General features: G+C 31.6%; 2 protein-coding genes across 4 annotated transcripts in view; one reads left to right on the top strand and one right to left on the bottom strand.

Moving 5' to 3' along the window:
- Nucleotides 1-3,127: 3,127 nt before the first annotated feature.
- On the bottom strand, nucleotides 3,128-15,491 carry LOC127704666 (glycerol-3-phosphate phosphatase-like). Of its 2 annotated transcripts, none has more exons than XM_052208803.1 (8): nucleotides 15,387-15,491; nucleotides 13,176-13,243; nucleotides 11,549-11,641; nucleotides 9,478-9,615; nucleotides 8,891-8,956; nucleotides 8,120-8,267; nucleotides 7,098-7,239; nucleotides 3,128-5,015 (listed from the first exon to the last, which is right to left on the bottom strand). In XM_052208803.1, exons 1-8 carry the CDS (start codon nucleotides 15,463-15,465, stop codon nucleotides 4,823-4,825), a joined length of 927 nt encoding a protein of 308 aa, XP_052064763.1. In that variant the 5' UTR covers nucleotides 15,466-15,491; the 3' UTR covers nucleotides 3,128-4,822. The 2 variants fall into 2 exon arrangements, with proteins under 2 accessions (XP_052064763.1, XP_052064764.1); XM_052208804.1 differs by lacking the exon at nucleotides 3,128-5,015 and adding an exon at nucleotides 5,121-5,963.
- A 279-nt stretch (nucleotides 15,492-15,770) lies between these two features.
- The window catches only part of LOC127707004 (C2 domain-containing protein 5-like), a 93,149-nt gene continuing 88,618 nt past the window's right edge, over nucleotides 15,771-20,301 (top strand). For both annotated transcript variants that reach the window (XM_052211771.1, XM_052211770.1), the window contains exons 1-2: nucleotides 15,771-15,849; nucleotides 19,693-19,805. In XM_052211771.1, coding sequence (XP_052067731.1) covers nucleotides 19,716-19,805 — 90 coding nt within the window. In that variant the 5' untranslated portion in view covers nucleotides 15,771-15,849; nucleotides 19,693-19,715. The remainder of the gene's footprint in view (nucleotides 15,850-19,692; nucleotides 19,806-20,301) is intronic.

The raw sequence follows: 20,301 nt of genomic DNA, 5'->3' as shown, positions 1-20,301 counted from the left end.
ATCTTAAACAGTTAAATAAGCGATCCTGGTCTAGACAAATACCTTGTTTAAAAAAAGGCCCTGTAAAAGCCTGTTCTCACCAGGAAGGCATGAAAAAGCGACCGTTCTAATCAGCAGGACATGAAAAGGGACCCTGTTCTAACCAGCAGGGCATGAAAAGGGACCCTGTTCTAACCAACAGGGCATGAAAAAGCGACCCTGTTTTGCTCGATCCACACGCGTACCTCTAAAAATATAGGAAGTAACACTCCCTCCCCGCCGGGTGTTTGTAATGATTGTAAGGTGTCTTTCTGGCTTGGTTTATCTGAACATGACCCAAAACTATCAGCATAAAATAAATTATAAATAGTATTTTTAAAGCAGGCCAGACATTTCATATAGGTATGTCCTATTTTTCGGTGCAAAATATAGTTAGCATGCATTTTGTGTCTGGGGATACATGGATACGTATGTATGGCTTCAAGACGAGTACAAATATAAACAGCGTTATATCTATTTATAAACAATCAATAAGAGTGGATACAGTTACCCAGTGCTATTTCTTATATAAAACTTAGGGTTCAGGCGGACACAGCTGGACACAACGTTATTTCTATATAAAACATATAAAAACTATTGACTACAGACGGACACAAGTGGACACAACGTAATATCTATATAAAACTTAGAGAATCTGCTGGCTACAGGCGGACACAGCAGGACACAGTGCTATTTCTATATAAAACATATAAAAACTAGTGACTACAGGCGGACACAAGTGGACACAACCTATGTAATATCTATATAAAACTTATTTAATCTGCTGGCTACAGGCGGACACAGCTGGACACATCATCTTCATCTTTTTATGTAAATTAAGCACCTCACATTTGAATAACTTTAAAAACACCAGAACCTGGACCATGAATACATTTTTCTCAATGTTAATCTACTTTTCTCTGGACTTCACGAATGATCAATAAAACTTGACACCAGCCTAGACACATAAATATGATATCAGAACATTAAAACATTTCAGATAGAAAGTCAGCATTGTAGATTTGGATGAAAACTTGAAATGGAAAATTTTCGAGGCTGTATTTTGGGCATATAATTCTAAATTTATATACATTTCTACAATTTTCTCTAAAAAAGTGGAAATCCATTACATATTTTTTTGTTTAACAAATTGATACCAGTAGTTGGCAAAACCAGTTTCATGTTTAATTAACGCAATTCTTAAGCCTAAGAACCCAATAGATTAAGCACAAAATGCAGTGAATTTCTCAGTTATATTAATGCAAATCAATTTAGAATAAAAACTATTTTCTTCAATATCAAATATCGACAGGAACACGATTTATTTTAAAACTAAATGTTTTATTTATTTTATCATAATTTTCAAGGGAAACAAACTATTTTTTTTCACTTCCCTGTATAAATTAAGTTATTTTCCAGAAATTAAGGATCAAACAATTTACCTTTTTCGGACCCCTTTTGTGTTTTCAATAATCTATGGACAATAAAACCTAAACAGTGCGTGTGGTGAATCCTTTTAGGATATAAACTCAAAGAAACATCTACCTGCTCAAACTCAAGTCATGGATAATTGTATGTCATAACTGACTAGACAATTTAATTCAGTTTGACGTACAGCTCCGTAAACTTATACTCTGGGAACAGTATATCAATATATATGTTCCTGTTATACTGAACCATATCCAAATGAATATGATTTCATCTTTAAGGCATAAACACATATAAATATTGGGAATGCGTAAGAAAAATAGGAAGACATCAGTGGAAGAAATACATTGTTCACACTATATGAAAATCAAAGGCTATATACACGCAAAGCTCCAACTGCGAATCAGGAAGATCAGGGAAGAAAAGTCTGATAAGCCTACATCTGATAATTATCAAGGAATATATATCTTCTTACTTTGATATAGTTGTATTGCCATTTGATTTTATTATTTATAGTAGGCCCCAAGTTAAAATCGGCTCTACACATTTGGATGTACGCTGGATTACTATATATAACAATCGATTTTGCCTGCGCCTGCTCAATGCGAATATTGAAAGTACAATACAATAAAAGTTGCAGGAGTTTTGTCACAGCAAGTGTCCTTTAAGGGTGTAAAATTGTATAGACAATTAATTATGTCTATTTCTTAAATAACACACAGCATTACACTGGAACTATTTGAATATTAAATATTGGTATTGGTGTTCTAGATGGATGTGTCCGGTGCCTACGCATGCCAATACGAATTTACAGTATAATTTGTGTTCCAGAAAATTGTATTTAATTAAAATTTACATTTGTGGCATTTTACATTAGAACACCGTCATTTGTATTAAATTAAGCCTTTAAACTGAATTAGTATATTCAATATTTATAATTTATCCGGTTGTGTCCATGTGTCCGGCTACAAAATGCATGTCAACTATTTTTTGCACCGGAACCTTGCCACTAATGTTATTGTTTTGTTTATCACGATTGTACCGCTGTCTGTGTTTATTGTTTTGTTAATCACAATTGTACCACTGTCTGTGTTTATTGTTTTGTTAATCACGATTGTACCGCTGTCTGTGTTTATTGTCTTATTTATCACGATTGTATCGCTGTCTGTGTTTATTGTTTTGTTAATCACGATTGTACCGCTGTCTGTGTTTATTGTCTGGTTCTCTCCCTGATCATCTTGTAACCTCTAATGAAAGGTTAAGTCTTCAGCAGCCACTTGTTTGCATCTTATTCTGACACAAACATTTTCCCATGCATTCTGTGCACAGATTCCATAGAAATTCCATTTAGAACTGATGTCATCTAAGAAATAGCTTTTGACCAACCACATCACTTTGTAATGACTTTTGCTAATTTGAAGGCTTTTATCCATGTTGATTAACAGCAATGGAGGAAGTAGATGGTGAATACCTGATCCTTATACCTGTTATAGTTAAATAAATAAAGGACAGGCGGACCAGTGTAAGACATAATCTCCCGCTTATTGTAATCACTTTAATAGGTAGACAAATTGTGATGCAATGTCATTACTTTATGGTTGTGGCATTCAAAAATTGATTGCACATGTTCTGTTATGAAACACACTATGTTAATTTGAGATAAATTAATCAGTTCAAAAACTAAAGGATATCTATATTTATTGAAAAAATATGTAACAAATCATAATATACTGTAAAACATTATATACTTGTACTATATGTATTAATAATATGAATATTTAATTTGCTGAGATCCAGAAGGCACATAACTCCACATCAAGATATATTCAAAATTTGGGTTAATAAACTTGTAAATTATCCAGATATAAATTATTATTTTGTAACTCATAAATACATTTTAGAATTAAAGTAGAGGTTAAAATAAGACAGAAATAATATAACATATTTCATCAATTTTGCATCCCATTTCTGTTGACAAACCTGATGTTTTTGATTTTATAGCATTAAAGTCTGTCAGAAAAATCAAAACCAAAATTATCAAATTCCCCTAATATATCAGCAATGTCTTGGACAAGTTTGAAAATCAGTGCCAATCAATTATTTTTAAAAAGAGTTGTGCCCCTTGGAAACATAAATTATATTGAAAATTGCATCCTTAGCACTCTCATTTGTACAATTCTTGCCAGATTTTTATTTAACTGATATCATAGGTTTATATCAGCAATGTCTTGGACGAGTTCCAAAATCAGTGCCGATCAATTATTTTTAAAAGAGTTATGCCCTTGGAAATATTAATTATATGGAAAACTGCATTGTTAGTGCTCTCATGTGTACAATTCTTGCCAAAATTTTATGAAACTTATATTATAGGTTTATATCATCAATGTCTCGGACAAATTCGAAAATCAGTGCTGATCAATTATTTTTAAAAGAGTTATGTCCCTTGGAAATATTGATTATATGGAAAATTGTATTGTTAGCGCTCTCAAGTGTACAATTCTTAGAAATATTAATTATAACGGAAATCGCATTGCATTTGCTCTGAAGCCTTCATTTCTCTAAGATATTTATAAAAAATTTTAAAGAACAAAAAAAAGATTTTTTAGTAATTGCCCATATACCTTGGATAGATAAAATATGTGCAACGAAGGGGACATTGGAACTCTGTTCTTTTATCAATGTAAAAAGATTCTGGAAAATAAGAAAACATTTCCTTGTTTGATAGACTGAATCTCCAAACAGTCATACTTTCATTTGTTTAAACTGTCTATTTCTTTCTGAACATCATTTGAAATGTCTGAACATAAAAAATATCAACTCTTGTTAAGATTTAAGGTATTATTTTAATATTCTACTTGTGGAAAACTCAGTAGTGTTAAGACATTTAGCTTGTATTCAATCAAATCTGTTCAGCCACTTTTCATGCAATTAAATATTCCTTCTATAGCAGTGGTATAGAAAATCAAATATATACTGAAAGCTCTGAAAATTGATTAAACAAGTCTTGATTGACCACAGAGGAACAGCATTGGATTGATTGCATTGGATATTATCTGAAAATTGACTGAAAGACTTAATATTATAGATGTTTGGGAAATTTTCATATGTGGTTTATTACAGCTCATTGAGCAAGGTAAAATCACAAAAATATCCCCTTGCACAGTTATGATCTTAAAGGGTTCACAGACAAGAAAACAGGTTAAAAAAGCCTTACAAACCAGTTTGACTGTAGAAATTGCTAAATTCAAATTCTGCAAAAATAAACCAGTTTACAGTAATTTAAAGGTTAGTTTAGATTATAATGAACATTCAGTACTTGTGGTTTTTGTTGGTCTGAACAATATAAATAATAAAATTATTGTAAAACCTATGAATCCTATATAAACTGTTGTATAAAATTTCCTAGATCACCTAATTTATCACAATAGTATTTAGGTATGTTAAGTTTCTTGTCTTCTGTATCAGCTGAATTCTGGAGATCCTGTAATCTTTCAAAGGTAATATCACCACTGAACACCATTAACGAGTCCATACCACATAGATTGGCCATATGTATATCAGTATCACTTCTGTAAATGGTAAAATATCAAACATTGATCAGACAGAAGTCGAAAGTTAACTAACAAACAACTTTTTTGCAATATTACAGACTATCATTTAAACAGTTAAAATACATGACTGTTCAAAAGATATATGTACTTATGAAGGCAAAGTTTTGAAAGTTAAATTTTTTTAATTTGATTTATTATACATTGGTTAATTTTGAACAAATCTCTTACCATAGTTATTGCTCAATTTATTACAACTCTTTTTCTTTGCAAGAGTTATCTTCCCTATAAGAGTATAGATCTTCTATGTCAAGTCACAATTAGAAGATTACAAAATAAATAACATGTATACATATCATAGGTTTGAGGACTTGAATTTAACTGTAAATTGAAAAAAATGATTATTTAATCAATTGAGGTAAATTATTACAAAATTATTGCATATACATGTATGAGGTTTATTTAATGTTTTGTATGATCCCTGGCAAGTGAGGACTGAACAAAATACAACAGCACCTTAACAAGCTCTCTTGACTATCTGATAAAAGTATTTCAAGTGTTTATATATAACAATATATATAAGTATAAATAACAAGCTCTCTTCACTATCTGATAAAAGTATTTCAAGTGTTTATATATAACAATATATATAAGTATAAATATATAAAGTATAAAAAAAATAGTAAAATGTAAAAATATTTTGCACTAAATAAATGAAAAAGCTGCTTAAAATGGGCGGTAACTCTAAAAATACTTAAATAAAAAGACATTGCACAAAAAAGTCATTCTGTTTATATCAGTTGGCCAAATTCATTCAGATCTGTACAGTAAAAGTTGGGTATATTGAACTTGGAATCAGGATCAGACTGGTCTTTGTATCTCTGAACATCCTCCAAAGAAGACACTCCTGTCAATACAAGGAGACTTGACATGCCACACTTCTGTGCCACATAAATATCTGTGTGGCAACTGAAAGCAGATATATGTTCACTAAATATCTGTTTATTCATTCTTTGAAATGATTTAGTAGTTAGTTAGTTGGGTTAGTCTTTAAACTAAACTATTTCTTATTTTACATCAAAACTTCATACATTTATCTGGTGTTTTACACTATGATCTTAAAATATTACACTATGGATGATTTTTTGTATGGCACAGAGGAGTAGGAAAATATATATTTAACAGTAAGAAATTCTTTTATTTGTCAGTATTTTGAAAGTTAGTTTGATAACTATTAATGTTGTTTGGTTGGTAATAAAGGATTAAAAAAAAACAAGAATGCATGTTTTGTTATGCTAAGCATACCCCCACTTGTAATGCAAAGTATTGGAAAACAGGAAGTAGGTGTCAGACACACATAACAACTCATTACTATTGAGAAGCTGACCAAATATGAAGACATTCTGTATAGTAACTTTTATGAAAAATGTGAAGAAATTTTTTTAAGTTCATTCAACATATTGAAAAATTCAAAGTATCCGCAAACCGGAAGATTAAAGGTATCTGATTGATTGGAAAAGTGCATATTACAACTCATCACTGTTGAGCTGCTGACCACACATGAAGTCATTCCAAAAATTAGTAATTTTATGAGAAAAGTGTGACGAAAATATTTGTTGGAGAAACAAACGGAAAAATGGCTGGACGGACAAGATGATTGCAATGTAGCTCCAACTTTTAGATTGGGAGTATAAAAATCCAGGAAAATCTTTGTCACGTCACAATTGAGATTGCAACTTTTTTTGTCAACAATTGCAACTGGTCTCATTAAAAAGAGAAATTGCAACTTATGTAAATATCTTGCACACTTGAATATTTATTAAAATAAAATAAAATAAAATATATGTTTATTTGTTATTAAAGTTTCAATTTCAAACTTTTTTTCAACATCTTTCTTTTAAAAGGAATTTGGCTTAAAAAATTAGAAAAGAATAAAAATGACCACTGCCTGAATTAAGAGAATCCAAATATTCAATCATAAGAGAAGGAGTTTTCCAAATCATTCATGTCGAAACATCATTTACCATGACATACCAGGACAAGGTTATATCTTTCTTAAGAAGGCAATGTACAACTTAAGTTACTATGACAAGAGCTACTTACCTATCTCCTACCATCATACATCTTGCAGGGTCAAGGTTATGTTCTTTTTTCAGAAGATCAAACATGACAGAGTTTGGTTTTCCCACCACAACTGGTTCCTTTCTTGCAGGTATTTTAATGGCACCTACTACAGCACCAGTACCTAAGAACAGTTATTCAAGTTAGTAATGATTAGTGTTATTTGTTTGGTATATGCTGTTCTCAGAGATAATTTACCTTCATGTGTGGGGTCTATATCAATGAGACAAAAAATCAATCAAACACAAATCACAAAACCAAAAGACATCTAGATTTCTCCAATATAGACAAGTGTGTAAATATACATTACGCCAAGCTGTAAATCACACCGAGTCTTAAAAAGTTGTTAATAAATTTAAGCACTGAGTCCTAAGTATCAATTGCTGGTCATTTTGCTTTTTCATAATTTATATCAAGATATCAGCAGTTATCTAATTGTGTGTCACCTTTATAATAACCCTGGTATCATCTCAAATCATATTGGACTAAGAAGCCTTCTTATGGAGTCTGAATGCAGGTACCAATATGATTGTTTTATTGAGTCCATGTCAGATTGGGGCTGTTTAACATTGAAATCCACATAAAACTGAATAAAAGGCTTGAAAGCTTAATATTTGAAATCCAGATTAGACTATAAAAGCAAATATCATATCAAAATATGTACAAAATTAGTTAAAGTTGTCAAAATAAATCTTATAGGTTGGAAATAAAAAAAGTAAAAAAAGACCTCTCTATGTTTATTGTATATGGACATTGAAAACTTATTGATTCTTGGTTTACTATAATAACATTGTTCTAATCTTTTAATAATGTGTAAATCAAAACCTTAATGAGAACTAATAACTCTGTTTTTTTTTACTAAATGCTTCTAACCTTTTAATAATTTGTAAATTGTAAAAAAAAAAAAAAATTGAAATCTGTATTCCATCATCTTATTTTCAATCATACATATTTTGTGATAATATGGGGACTCCTTACTGGTCCTTTTTACAGTCCTTACTCACCAGGTACAACTAGATCTCCAGCTAACGGTAAATGTGTGTCCTCATTTGTGGCTACAAACAATGTTCCATTCTTTCTTATATAGCTAGCGGCTTTTGTCATCTTCATGTAATTTATATGTGGATCAAATCCAACAAGCACACAGCTCACCTGTAAATAGATCAACAAGCCTTCACCTGAGATGGGGCATTTTGATATGATATATGATTTCCATGTGCACAACAATCTTTAAAAAAAAAAAACTGTAAATTCTGAAATATTTGTGTTCATGTTTCATTGTGATTGTTGTGCCAGGATGAACATGAGATCTTAATTATTGTGGTTTCAGGAAATGTTGCATGCAAATAATGCTTTATCAAAATTTGAAATGCAAGTTTTATTTTTGCAAAACCTATCCAGTTGCAATTTTTGCAATAATAAAAACATCGCAAACATTTATGAATTTATAGTATGTGATCATCTGATTAATTTACTGTGTAATAGGAATACAGAGAGGTGTACAATGTAAAATGTGACAGCAACCCACCATCACAAACAAAAAATCTGGAAATTACATAATATGCATATTTTATTGTTTCAGCTGTAGTGCACAGTGTTTGACAAAGCTTTGGGTCAAGTGAGCTAGTGTACATTGGTTGTCATTTGCATTAAAATTAGTTTCATATGCTTTAAATAAAAGACAATTGTTCTGGCCTGATGGTTCTGGCCATTGGACTGTAGGACTTTTTTCAAGCAAATTGTTTTCATATTATTTGCAATAAGTTTTTGCTTACCTCTGGATCAAGGGTAATGTGTTGTGGAATTCCAATTTGTTCAAAAGTTCCTGGAACTTCATCAGGCTATAATGATAAATAAAACAAGTTAAATTTTAACTGATGCTCCCAAAAGTGCACATTTATTGAAGGATAACAGTTTAATAGCTACATTTTCACCGTTATAAATGTGTTCCAGCTCATATTTGGATACTTGAGTTATCATTCAAAACAATATGGCTAAGCACAGACTATGTCCCTTATTTTATGAAGTGACGACTTTATACATCATAAATGCCCCTGAATTTTTTCAGGGAGCATAAAATAATATTATAAGTGAATTTCACTATCATCTTGTCCTGAATATGCATGTAATATTTGCTGCTGAACATTCAACAGTCAATCAAAATCATCAAACATCCAGCTGCATGCAACCATTAAATATAAAACATATTTTTTATATTACCATGGTTTACAGGTTTCTATATTAGTGAAAATTAGGAATACCTCCTTTTGAATGACCTCTGATACATTATTTTTCAAAATATTGTATCTAAATTAAAATGTTACAGATCATTTGAAAACATCCATCCTTTATTTTTACTTACCCCTATTCCAAAATGTTTGATACCAAAGCTATCTAACTCCACTCCCATGGACGCATTACCAACACAGTAGACTTTACCTTGTAGATTCTGAGCTTTGATATATTGAGCAGCAGCATGACCGGTACATATTACATCCTCCTGAATTATATAACATTAACATTTTATAATTTCTAGATTTGTGCATATAGGGAAGAAGTAGAATTTCTGTCACCTAAGCAACAATGTGGTAGATTTTATTTCCTACTTTTCATTTTAATTTTCATTTGTTTAACTTCAGCATAAATTATTTTTCTGATTTCTAATGTTCAAAAGGTGTAGTGGCAATCATGGTTATCATCAACATTGTTGGTCTACCTTCCTTAATTGGATACAACTCTGATGATGGTGAAAATAATATTGACCAGTAGTCTAGATAAATTTAAAGTTTCTGGACATCAAAAAATTTCCATAGGCTTATTTCAGAAAAAAATAAATGAAATGTCCATGCTGTCAGGACAAATGGAGATGAAAATCAATATAATACATGTATATATATATATTTTTAAATGTCACCTGGGCTTTGTACATTGTGAATTTCATTGCAATATGTGAATATATCAGAACTATCCCCAATGATATTTATGTTAGGGTACTGTACAAAAACAAATTCTATTTTTAGCTCACCTGGCCCACAGAGCCAAGTGAACTTTTTTTATCACTTGATTTGTGTCATTATCTTCTGTTATCTTTTACAAAAATCTCCTCCTCTATTACTGCTGGGCCAAATGAAACCAAAGTTAGCCACAACCATCTTTGGGGTTTCTAGTATAAAATGTATATCGGATGATCCCGCCAGACAGCCAATATGGCTGTAAATAAAACATAGGGGTCAAATACATGTACTGTCTATTACTTTGAACACTGTTATTGAAAGAGAAAACTGACAGGGGGAAAATAATTAGAATGTAAAGATCATTATACTGTTCTTTTAGACCAAAAATGCCAGATGACACGACAGACACCTTTTAGGAGTCATTGTCTTAAATGAAAATGATTTTTTTTTAAAAGCCTTTTCTTTTGTCTCTTATCTTGAAACTGTTATAGTCAGAAACTTTATAGATATAAAATAAAATGCTCCTCTGGGGGCAGCTTGATACAACCGCAGAAGTCGAACCCTGAACAGTTGGGGCAAGTATGGACACAACATTCAAGCTTTATACAGCACTGAATTTGGATTGTGATTAAATATTTGACACAGCATAGGTTTCTGACACAGAATGAATGTGGTCTAAGAACTTATAAATTTTTTTTAACCCCCTTGAAATTGAAATGGCTTAACTCAATCAAAAGACATATTAACACAAGTGAACATACACTGAACGAATAAATTTGATCTATGAAACAATGTAAATACAAAATCAATAAAATAAGGGATGAATAATTAAAGTAACAGTATTAGTCTAAATGTTGGATTTTGGAAAATGTTGAAGATTCACATTGATCCCAGAGCAAAAACAGGCTCTTGTTAAATACCTCTATCCCAAAACATTTTATACCAAAAACTATCCAACTCAACTACCAATGAAGTTTAATTAAGACAGCAGACTTAATCCTGATGAGTTCAGGTAAACATATATCAGAGATATAGTCTCCTCCTGTAAAAAACAGAAATTCTTATATGGACTTGTATATTGTAAATAAGTCTTAGAGTGACATATAGCCTCAGTAGCTGCTAACTTCTACGTCAATTGGTCTCTGGTGGAGAGTTGTCTCATTGGCAACCATTCAACATCTTTTTTTTTTATATTAGAGAATTTTTTTTATAATTCCAGTCCTTACCAGACTGGGAGCTATGGATATCTGTGCCCTTTTCATGGACTTTTCAGAAAGATTTTAAAATTAAGGCAATCCTTCTATTGGAAAACTACATGTTACTGAAACTCGTACAAAGGGACACTTTTATTAAGATTAAAATCAGCTGCTGGAATTTAGATGACACTTTTTTAAAATCTTTTTCCATGGAAAAAATTTAATTGTGACAGTCAACTGAAATTTCACTAAATAAACATGTACAAATTCTGATATAATTTACCTCAGCAGCATGGAACCCTAAACTTTTACATTTTTGCACATATTGGCTTCTGGTTTTACCACTGTTATTTGTAATGTAAAATATCTTCTTTCCCTGAAATGACAGAAAAATAACATTTCTTACAACAGAGAGTCACAGGAGTATTATTCATTCACATGATACCTAACACGATTTGATAATTGATTGGTTATTGGTGTTTAACGCCACTTTCAGCACTATTGGCTGCCAGTTTTTATTGTTGGAGGAAGCCAGAGTGCCTGGAGGGTCAATTAAGATAGTAGAACTCACAACCTCGGTGTTGACAGGCTAGTGCTACAGTAGAGGAACTAATTATACCACTAGACCACCGAGGCCCCTTGTGTTAATGACAATCACTGACAGCAATACAAGTTCAAAACAAAACACACTATGTGATTCAGTTTAAAATCACTCTTGTTGGTGTTGAGTGAATTACTATTTATACATGTGAATGATAGTGTTCTTGTATGGTAAGTCCAATAGAAAATACGATCTGTCTGCAGATATGCAAAGTAATTCATAATATGCATATTGGGCCAACAAGCAAAGTCATCAAGTTTTTTTCAATTCCTTCAATGAAATTCAAAATACAAAGCTTTGATTTGGTAGTTGCTGACCATTTGCACATGGTAAGGAACAATACTAAAAAACCTGTGTCACTAGTTGTGATCCTTTCAGAGCATCAGAAATTACCCCTGTTTTTGTGTGCATTTGTGTTGATCCTTATTTTTCTGTATAGTGTATTAAAGACTGTTGTTTTCATGTTCTTTTGCCTTTTGTCATTTTGTTTTCTGGTTTTCTGCTATTGATTGCCTGGATGTAACTTCTTACTGTTTTATCTGTTGTCAATGGTTGTCAGAATATCACATTTCAAATATAGTGCTATCAATATCAATGACAGTAATTTACATCTATCTTTATCACAGGAATTTGTTATCATCTTATTGCACATTGTCCTAGCATCAGCTTCATACAGTACCAGTAACTCCAAATTAAACACACAATGACAACAAATACATGTATATACATAACAACTTCCTTAGAGCCAGATACATGTATTATTAGTTACATAGTGTGCTAGTGACCTAATACGGTATATATGGGGTCAGTAAATTCCATATGGGGTGAGAGCGAAGCTTGAATCCCCATATGGAATTTACTGACCCCATATATACCGTATTACGTCACTAGCACACTATGTAACGAATTTATCTTACCGACTATCTTAACGTGTGAAATTTAGACTAGTGACCTATCAAAATGAGCAAGTCTTCAATACCATTAGCATTAAGAAACTACTTCCAATATATATTGATCCTACAAAAACAGATGCCAACAATAACAACTTGTTAGGTTTAAATGTGTTTTATGAATTTATTTCAATTTTCATCATCAATTTCTTCGTCTGTTGAAACCTTTAAGATTTTTTTTTAGTACTGTTTTGTTTTTATAAAGGGACGTAACACCACTACTAACCGTGTATGAAATAAGCCCCGCCTCCCGAGTCCCTACTAACCTAATATGGAATATACACGGTCTCCACGCGGACGCTTTTAACCAATCATATTCCTAGAAATGTATAGGAGGTAAGATAAATATATATACATACCAACTTCCTTAGAGCAGCAACAGTATCAGCACTACCGGGTATTTCTTTGCTTGCTTCCCATAAAACCCCTAAAAAAGAATTCATTTGTAAAAATACCTATAGGCACTGAACCTATTACATGTAACTACGATGTAGCTTGAGTGTTCCTGATGAAGGTCATCAAGAAAAGCTGAGCTAGAACTCATTGATCAGTTCTCATCCTGCATCTCACTGGAACAATATTGCTGTTTCTCTGGCTCAGGTGTAGTGTGATTTACAATGAAACCGGGTGATTGCTGGTGATTGGACATGAAATAAATGCATAGGGGCAGATCAAAAACCTCTTTGCCCAAAAGGGTGTCTTGGCAGGATGTTTAAATACACAGTTACATGCCTGTGAAATAAGGAATTTAAATCTTAAATCCAAACACGTTTATATGTATATTTATCATCATATAAGAAATATAAAAAAAAATTAGCTTGTGGGTACTACACAACAGTGTACATGGTGTAGCTAGGATATTTTTGATATTGCATGGATAAAACCAAAATACAATAACTATGTAATTAGTATGTTGACTTTATACTGCAAAAAGTTACTGTTTTATGCTCTTTCTGATGTTTGACAAAGTGATTTGAAGTTTACTGAAGTAAAGACAATGTAATGCTTTAGTCTAGTAACATTCGTCCTGGTCTTTTTAGGGAAAATAATCCAAATATGGTTTATAATATAATATGGATGATTATTTATACCATTTTCATACCAATTTTTGCAAACAAAGTATACTTTTATTGGACCTTTTTATCTGTTTTACCCCCCAAAATTATAATCTGTTAAAATAGTTTTACATATTCAGGAATTTCAAAAGAAGTTGATAACCTGTGGAAAAAAAACCATATACAGGACTTTTAGGTGTAGGGTACGTACTTCAGTGATAGCATCATCATAACAATAAAATCAACATCTAACAAAAATAAATTAGTGCTACATGTAAACAGCAAGACTATTTCTGCATTAAACTAGGATTATATAGTTTTCAAGATAAGACAAAACTAAAAAATTAGTCAAAATCATCATTTAATGGCACAGACTCCTATAAAAACATGAAAAATCTTTCCAATGGTTTCAGTTACTTATGTAGATCTTATAATTATTGCTGATTATTTTTGTTGTTTATTTACAGTTTGTACTTATTGATTAATGTTTTTGAGATAATAAACATGATACAAAGGATATTTTTCTTTGCACCACGTAGCCAGTACAATAATTTCATCATACATGTATGTAATAAAATTTTGACAATAAACTTTTGTTATATTGAATATAAAAATAAGAAGATATGGTATGATTGCCAATGAAAGGACTCTCCACCAAAGATCAAATGACATAAAGTAAACAACTAGAGGTACCCATACTGTGAGCCTTCAACAATGAGCAAAACCCATACCACATAATGAGCTACAAAAGGCCCTTAAATGAAAAATGTAAAACAATTCAATGAGAAAACTTTGAACAGCCTGATTTATCCACAAAAAAATAAACGAAAAACAAATATGATATACAGCAACAAGCGACAACCACTGAATTACAGGCTTCTGACTTGGGACAGGCTGCCATACAGGATAATGGCTGGGTTAAACATGTTTAAAGGCGCCAACAGTCCACAACACAAACTTTGCAAAACAAAAACAAAAACAAAGGTGAGATACAGCAAAAAACGACAACACTCAATTACAGGATCCTGACTTGGGACAGGCACATATAGAATGTGACGGATTAAACATGATTTATACAAGAAAATCACAAAAATTATCTCAGGGATAGGTGCAATAGTTTAGATTAAGTAAAATATTGTAATTAAAGGGCAATAACTCATACATGTATAGTTATCTAATCGTTTTGGGCAGATTGGCCTTTAAATGTAAGATCTTGTATTGCAGATAATTTAGCTGTTTACAGTTTCTACTCATCTATCATTATTTTTGAGATAAAAGACCCCCCAAAACAGCTTAAACTGGTCAAAATCAATCATTTAAGGGCAATAACTCTGACATTATTGTTAGCAACTTTAGGTCACCTCTGAGGCTCTGGTTGCATTTTGTTTTGGACAAACCCACTTTGTCTGGTTGTGCTGTTTTATCCTATGAGGCTATGTGATAAACAGGATCACATGCAAATCAAAGCTACATCCAGACGCAAGTGATATTTTATTAGCATAAAAATAGTTTTACCATCACAATCGAACAGAAAGTTATCGATACTATCAATTATTTTCCTGGCTATCGCTCTGTCAACCTTTCTGCATGCCATATTTATTGACCTTTCCAGGGTAATAATCTTTTGTGTGGAGTCTGGAAAATAATAAAGACTATTTCAAAATGTAAAATAAACATAAACATTTATGTTTAGTAATTAGAATGATTGATTGCAATGAAGTTAATTTCATGACAACAGATAAAGTAAAATCAATTGAAATAAATAGTATTTTGAACTGTAAAAGGTGAATCAGGAGGAATTATAGTATCAACTTGATGTTCTATAATTGTACTTTGAGATGACATTCTTTAAAAAAATCCATTCGGAACGTACATCTCTTATTAATAAATAATTCAAAATGGCTTTGCAGGCAAGCACATGCAGACGAAATCCTTTCTTATTTTAGTTAATTCACTTGCGAAGGAATCATTACTTCAGGTTTGAATTTTCATCATAATTTCACTATGAATTAGTTGGTATTACATGCAATGATTCAGATTAGTTGTCAATGTGTGTTCATATGTCAAAGGTCTTGAAGTTGACATTTCTCTGCTGCTAATCACATGCATCAGCCCCAGGCTGGCCCAGGCAAATATTGGTTTGTCAGACAGACTGCTTCAAAGATTCTGACCAATGACCTATAACAGAAGTTGTCACCAAACTACCAAAAATGTATTTTTCGCCTGTCACATTTTCGTCGTTTAACCTGCATGAATCTATTCTCGGAATCTTTCAGACCAGATGTCTGTCAATGTCATGACTCATGGTGCACATGTATAGCCTGGTTGTTTCATACAAGGTCTATTGTTACTCTACATTGGTACAGCAGGGATACAGCCCTTATAGTATTTTCCCCACGGAGTCGCTTCATGCTACTTTTTGACTACAAAATAGAATCTCTGACAAAAAAAACAAACAGACTAACGAAAAGAGTTATTAAGTGCCAGTGCATGTGGTACGCCAGCTGAGTAAAGAATGCAAACTTACCTGCAGACTAACGAAAAGAGTTATTAATGCCACTGTGTAAAGGCCTGCCAAATTTCCCTAATAATGAAAAGGAGTTTAATCCCACTTAATAAGAACCAGCAAACTTGTTCCACTTAATAAAAAGGAGTTAAATCCTGCTGAAAAAGAACCATCAAACTTGCCCCACAAATGAAAAGGACTTAATTCTGCTGAATAAAGACCTAAAAACTTGACCCACTAAAAAAAAAAGAGTTTTATCCCACTGAATAAATACCTGAAAACTTGCCCAACTAATTAGATTTAAACAGAGTTTATAATCCTGCTAAATAAGCATCATGCCGCCAACTGGCCCCACTAATGAAAAGAATTATTTATATGCACCCCAGTTGTGATATGAATAAACTTCGATCACCACATTAAAACAGTATTGCACCAAAGTCTTTTCCATCACTAGTCTGAAGACCAGTATTCCAACATATTTCTTATGTCAGTCTATTAAAGTTTTGCAATACTTACTTAAGGCCATCATGGCCATGGAAAAATTAATGTAAGCCTAACATGGGAAAATTATCAAAGCCCAGCAGGCAGGAAAAACTTTTTATTTTAGTTTTATTTTTTTGTGAAAAATCAGTTTCGCTCTGTAGAGAATGTTGTTGTTAACCTGACAGTAAATTCTCTTTGTACATTCTATATTGTGGTAATAAGCTATGTGAAACTAAAGGAATGATAGTTAAACAATGTTGACACACTTTTTACACGTTTAACATGTTTAAGAGTTTATCAGACAATTTTAAAAAGCTTCATTGAAAATTGCCAATAGACACATGAAAGAAAGCAGAGCAACACTTTTATTTTTCGTCTGCAAAAAAAAAAAAAAAGAATTGTCCCAGAGGATGTAGCAATGCAAAGCAAGCATCTTTATTTGCATAACATACATAATAATGATAAAGAAACCTGGGTGGATGAATCAAAATGCGAGTTATTATCATAACAATTTAAGGATTCTAATTTAACAGCAATCATGGCAATTTGAATTTATAGCAATGAAAGGAATGGTCTCTTGTCTCTAAAATTATATTTGGGCAAGTTTGCAGTTTTATTTGTGGTGTATATGTTTTTTTTAACAAGTGGGGGTACATGTATTTGTGAAAAGTTTGTAAAATGTATATATTTCATATTTCTCACATTCTGGGTGGGCCAGTAATTTGTATTTGTCATATATATATCAGTGGTGCAAGTTTATTTTTAGTAGATTTGACTGTATGCATACTGAATCTTCTATTTGTTATATATTATTGGTGGGGTGAATTTGTAGAGAATGAGCTCTTTTTCATCAGTGGGGGGGTTATGTTGAAAAGTTTGTAGAACAAATATATATCTTATAATCCTGATGGAGCAATTTTGTAATTGTTATATATCTGTGGTTGTTTGGAAAGTTGGGGCGAGTTGGTCAGCATGCATGGTAGGAGTTTATGTAAGGTAAGGGTGAGTTGTTTTGCTTCCAAAAAAATACATGTCTATTAGCAGGTACTAACTATTTGACGTTTTGGCTTATATATATTGTATATCTAGCCTGATCTGTCTATATACTGGTAAGCTCAAGCGGGCTATATAAATTTATCTGTTTTTGAAAAATTTTCATGAAATTTCAGTTTCTCACTTACTATTTGGAAGTGTGATCAACTTTGCAGGCATTTTAAAGATACTTGTAGTTTAATATTTCTGTGTAAAATTTCAAGTTTTATCAGTTGTTTTTTACATTCACAAATTGTGTCTTTTCTGTGTCAGTAGCAGTGGGATGTTTTATACTGTCATTGTCCTGTATGCGTTGTTTTACATATTTGAACAAATTGATATGACTGAATAGAAAATTATTTATTGAACAAAGTAATGATAAATTGAAAGATTTACAATTATTTTAGCTATTTATTTTGGTGGCACTTCCTGCACATCCAGTATGTAGCCCTTTATAGCCGACAATACGGTACATGTATGGGTTTTTCTCATAGTTGAAGGCCGTGCAGTAGACTATAATTGCTTACATCCACTTCATTTTAACATTGGTGGATAGTTGTCTCATTGGCAATCATTATACCACATCTCCTTATTTTTATATTAGGTGGCATTTTGAGGCCAACACATTTAGGTGGTACTACTCCAGACAAACGTCGCAAACTATAGATCCATATACTGTAAATTCAGAAATTATTGCGATGTTTTTATTATTGCGTACGGGTTATAATCGCAATAATTAAAACTCGCATTTTGAAATTTTCTATATGAGTTAAACAGGATTTTTCTCAATATCGCAAAAATTAAAATTGCATTCTAGTCTAAAATGACAAAATCGCAATAATAAATGCACACAATAATTTCTGAACTTACAGTATACATGTATATGCACAATGAGCAGTTCCATTATGAATACACCAATCTCGAGTTTTTTTTCTTAATGAACAAATTACACCGGTTGATCCGAGGTCAATATGCGTATATGAAGTCATCAAACAATCGGTGCTTACTGTATGTAAAAGCATATATATATAAGCTTTGTTACATTGACAGAAGGGTGAACAAATTTCGAAAGCCATCTATAATGAGTTGTTTTAATCGACTCTGCTAAAAATGCAAAAGTGAACATCATATAGGTCTATGGCAAGCCATTGTAGAATTTATTCCCTATTTATTAATATTAAAAAATGATTTTTTTTATATCAAAAATCATTTTTAAATATTAATTAATCGAATTTTTAATATTTAAAAAAAAATAGTTTATTAATATTTGATATTCAGTCAATACATCTGGAAGTTTAACCATGTTAAAGTTTTTTTACATCATAATTTAATTGTTTAAATTCATTTCAGAGATTGCTTGCAAATCAAACGTTTTTTAGATCAGTGCTTGTCTGAATATATCAGCTTGTGGGTAACAATAACTGCAGGTAACAATAAAAAAATATATTATTGTTACCTGCAGTTTCCGTATGAAGTCAGGTCTCTGTCCAGAAATACTTTTTGGCAATTAGTCTCGGAAGTCATAATAATTATTTCTTATTGTTACTTTTTGCGGTAATCGTAGCCAGTGCTTTATGTATACCTCATATCTCCTTTTATTCTTATCCATAGTTTGGGGTAAAAGAGTTGGGATTATACAGTGGTCTTTGAAATAAGACTTAAAGAGTCATTATCACAAAAAATATAATGATAAAAGTCACTTATGAATCTAAAGATATTTTGTGAAAAGAGATAATTTGGATCTTACTAGCTTCAGATTTTTACTAATGTTGATAACTGTTTTTTTAATATATTTTGTAGTAATACTTGGTTAAACTAATAAGATGCCTGGAAAGTTAAAAGTTCGTATTTTGGCTGGAAGAGATTTGCCAGTAATGGATAGGTCTACAGACCTAACTGATGCGTTTGTGGAGGTTAGTATCATTGTATATAACTACAAATGTACAGGTATTTTATTCAGGTTAAATTTTTTATGTGTGAAACCTTGAGTTTAAATAAGAAAGATTTTTTCTCAATTTATAATGGCATGTCTTGTGAATGTTTAGCTAGGTCCAAAGAGATTTTATGTAAGATCTGCATTATTTTATCAAATGAAGTATAAACATAAAAGTAAAAAAAAACCCACAAAAACTATATAAATCAAATCAAATCAAATCAAATCAAATCAAATCAAATCAAATAATTTTATTGGTGTAAATTCCAATACAGGAATGATACCAGCTGACATTTACAAAATACAAATACAAAAACAGACAAAAATAAACAAAAAAACAAATATACAGAGATATGTTTTCTCAATGATAAGAGACACATATTTTATATCTACATTGCGTGGAGGTGTTATTCATACTATATTATCACTTCAAGCTATTACAATAAGCTTTAATACTACAACAGTTCTTAACAACA

This window comes from Mytilus californianus, unplaced genomic scaffold, assembly GCF_021869535.1.
Source record: "Mytilus californianus isolate M0D057914Y unplaced genomic scaffold, xbMytCali1.0.p SCAF_6, whole genome shotgun sequence".
Lineage (NCBI taxonomy): Eukaryota > Metazoa > Mollusca > Bivalvia > Mytilida > Mytilidae > Mytilus > Mytilus californianus.
Note: the sequence above shows the minus strand (reverse complement) of the source record. Positions and strands in the feature narration are given on the sequence as shown.

Coding starts and splice junctions, on each gene's coding strand:
- LOC127704666 (XM_052208803.1), bottom strand. CDS start 15,465: ATGGCATGCAGAAAGGTTGACAGAGCGATAGCCAGGAAAATAATTGAT. Junction 8,957..9,477: donor TCAAACATTTTGGAATAGGG/GTAAGTAAAAAT, acceptor TTATCATTATAG/CCTGATGAAGTTCCAGGAAC. Junction 8,268..8,890: donor ACATTACCCTTGATCCAGAG/GTAAGCAAAAAC, acceptor ATCTATTTACAG/GTGAGCTGTGTGCTTGTTGG.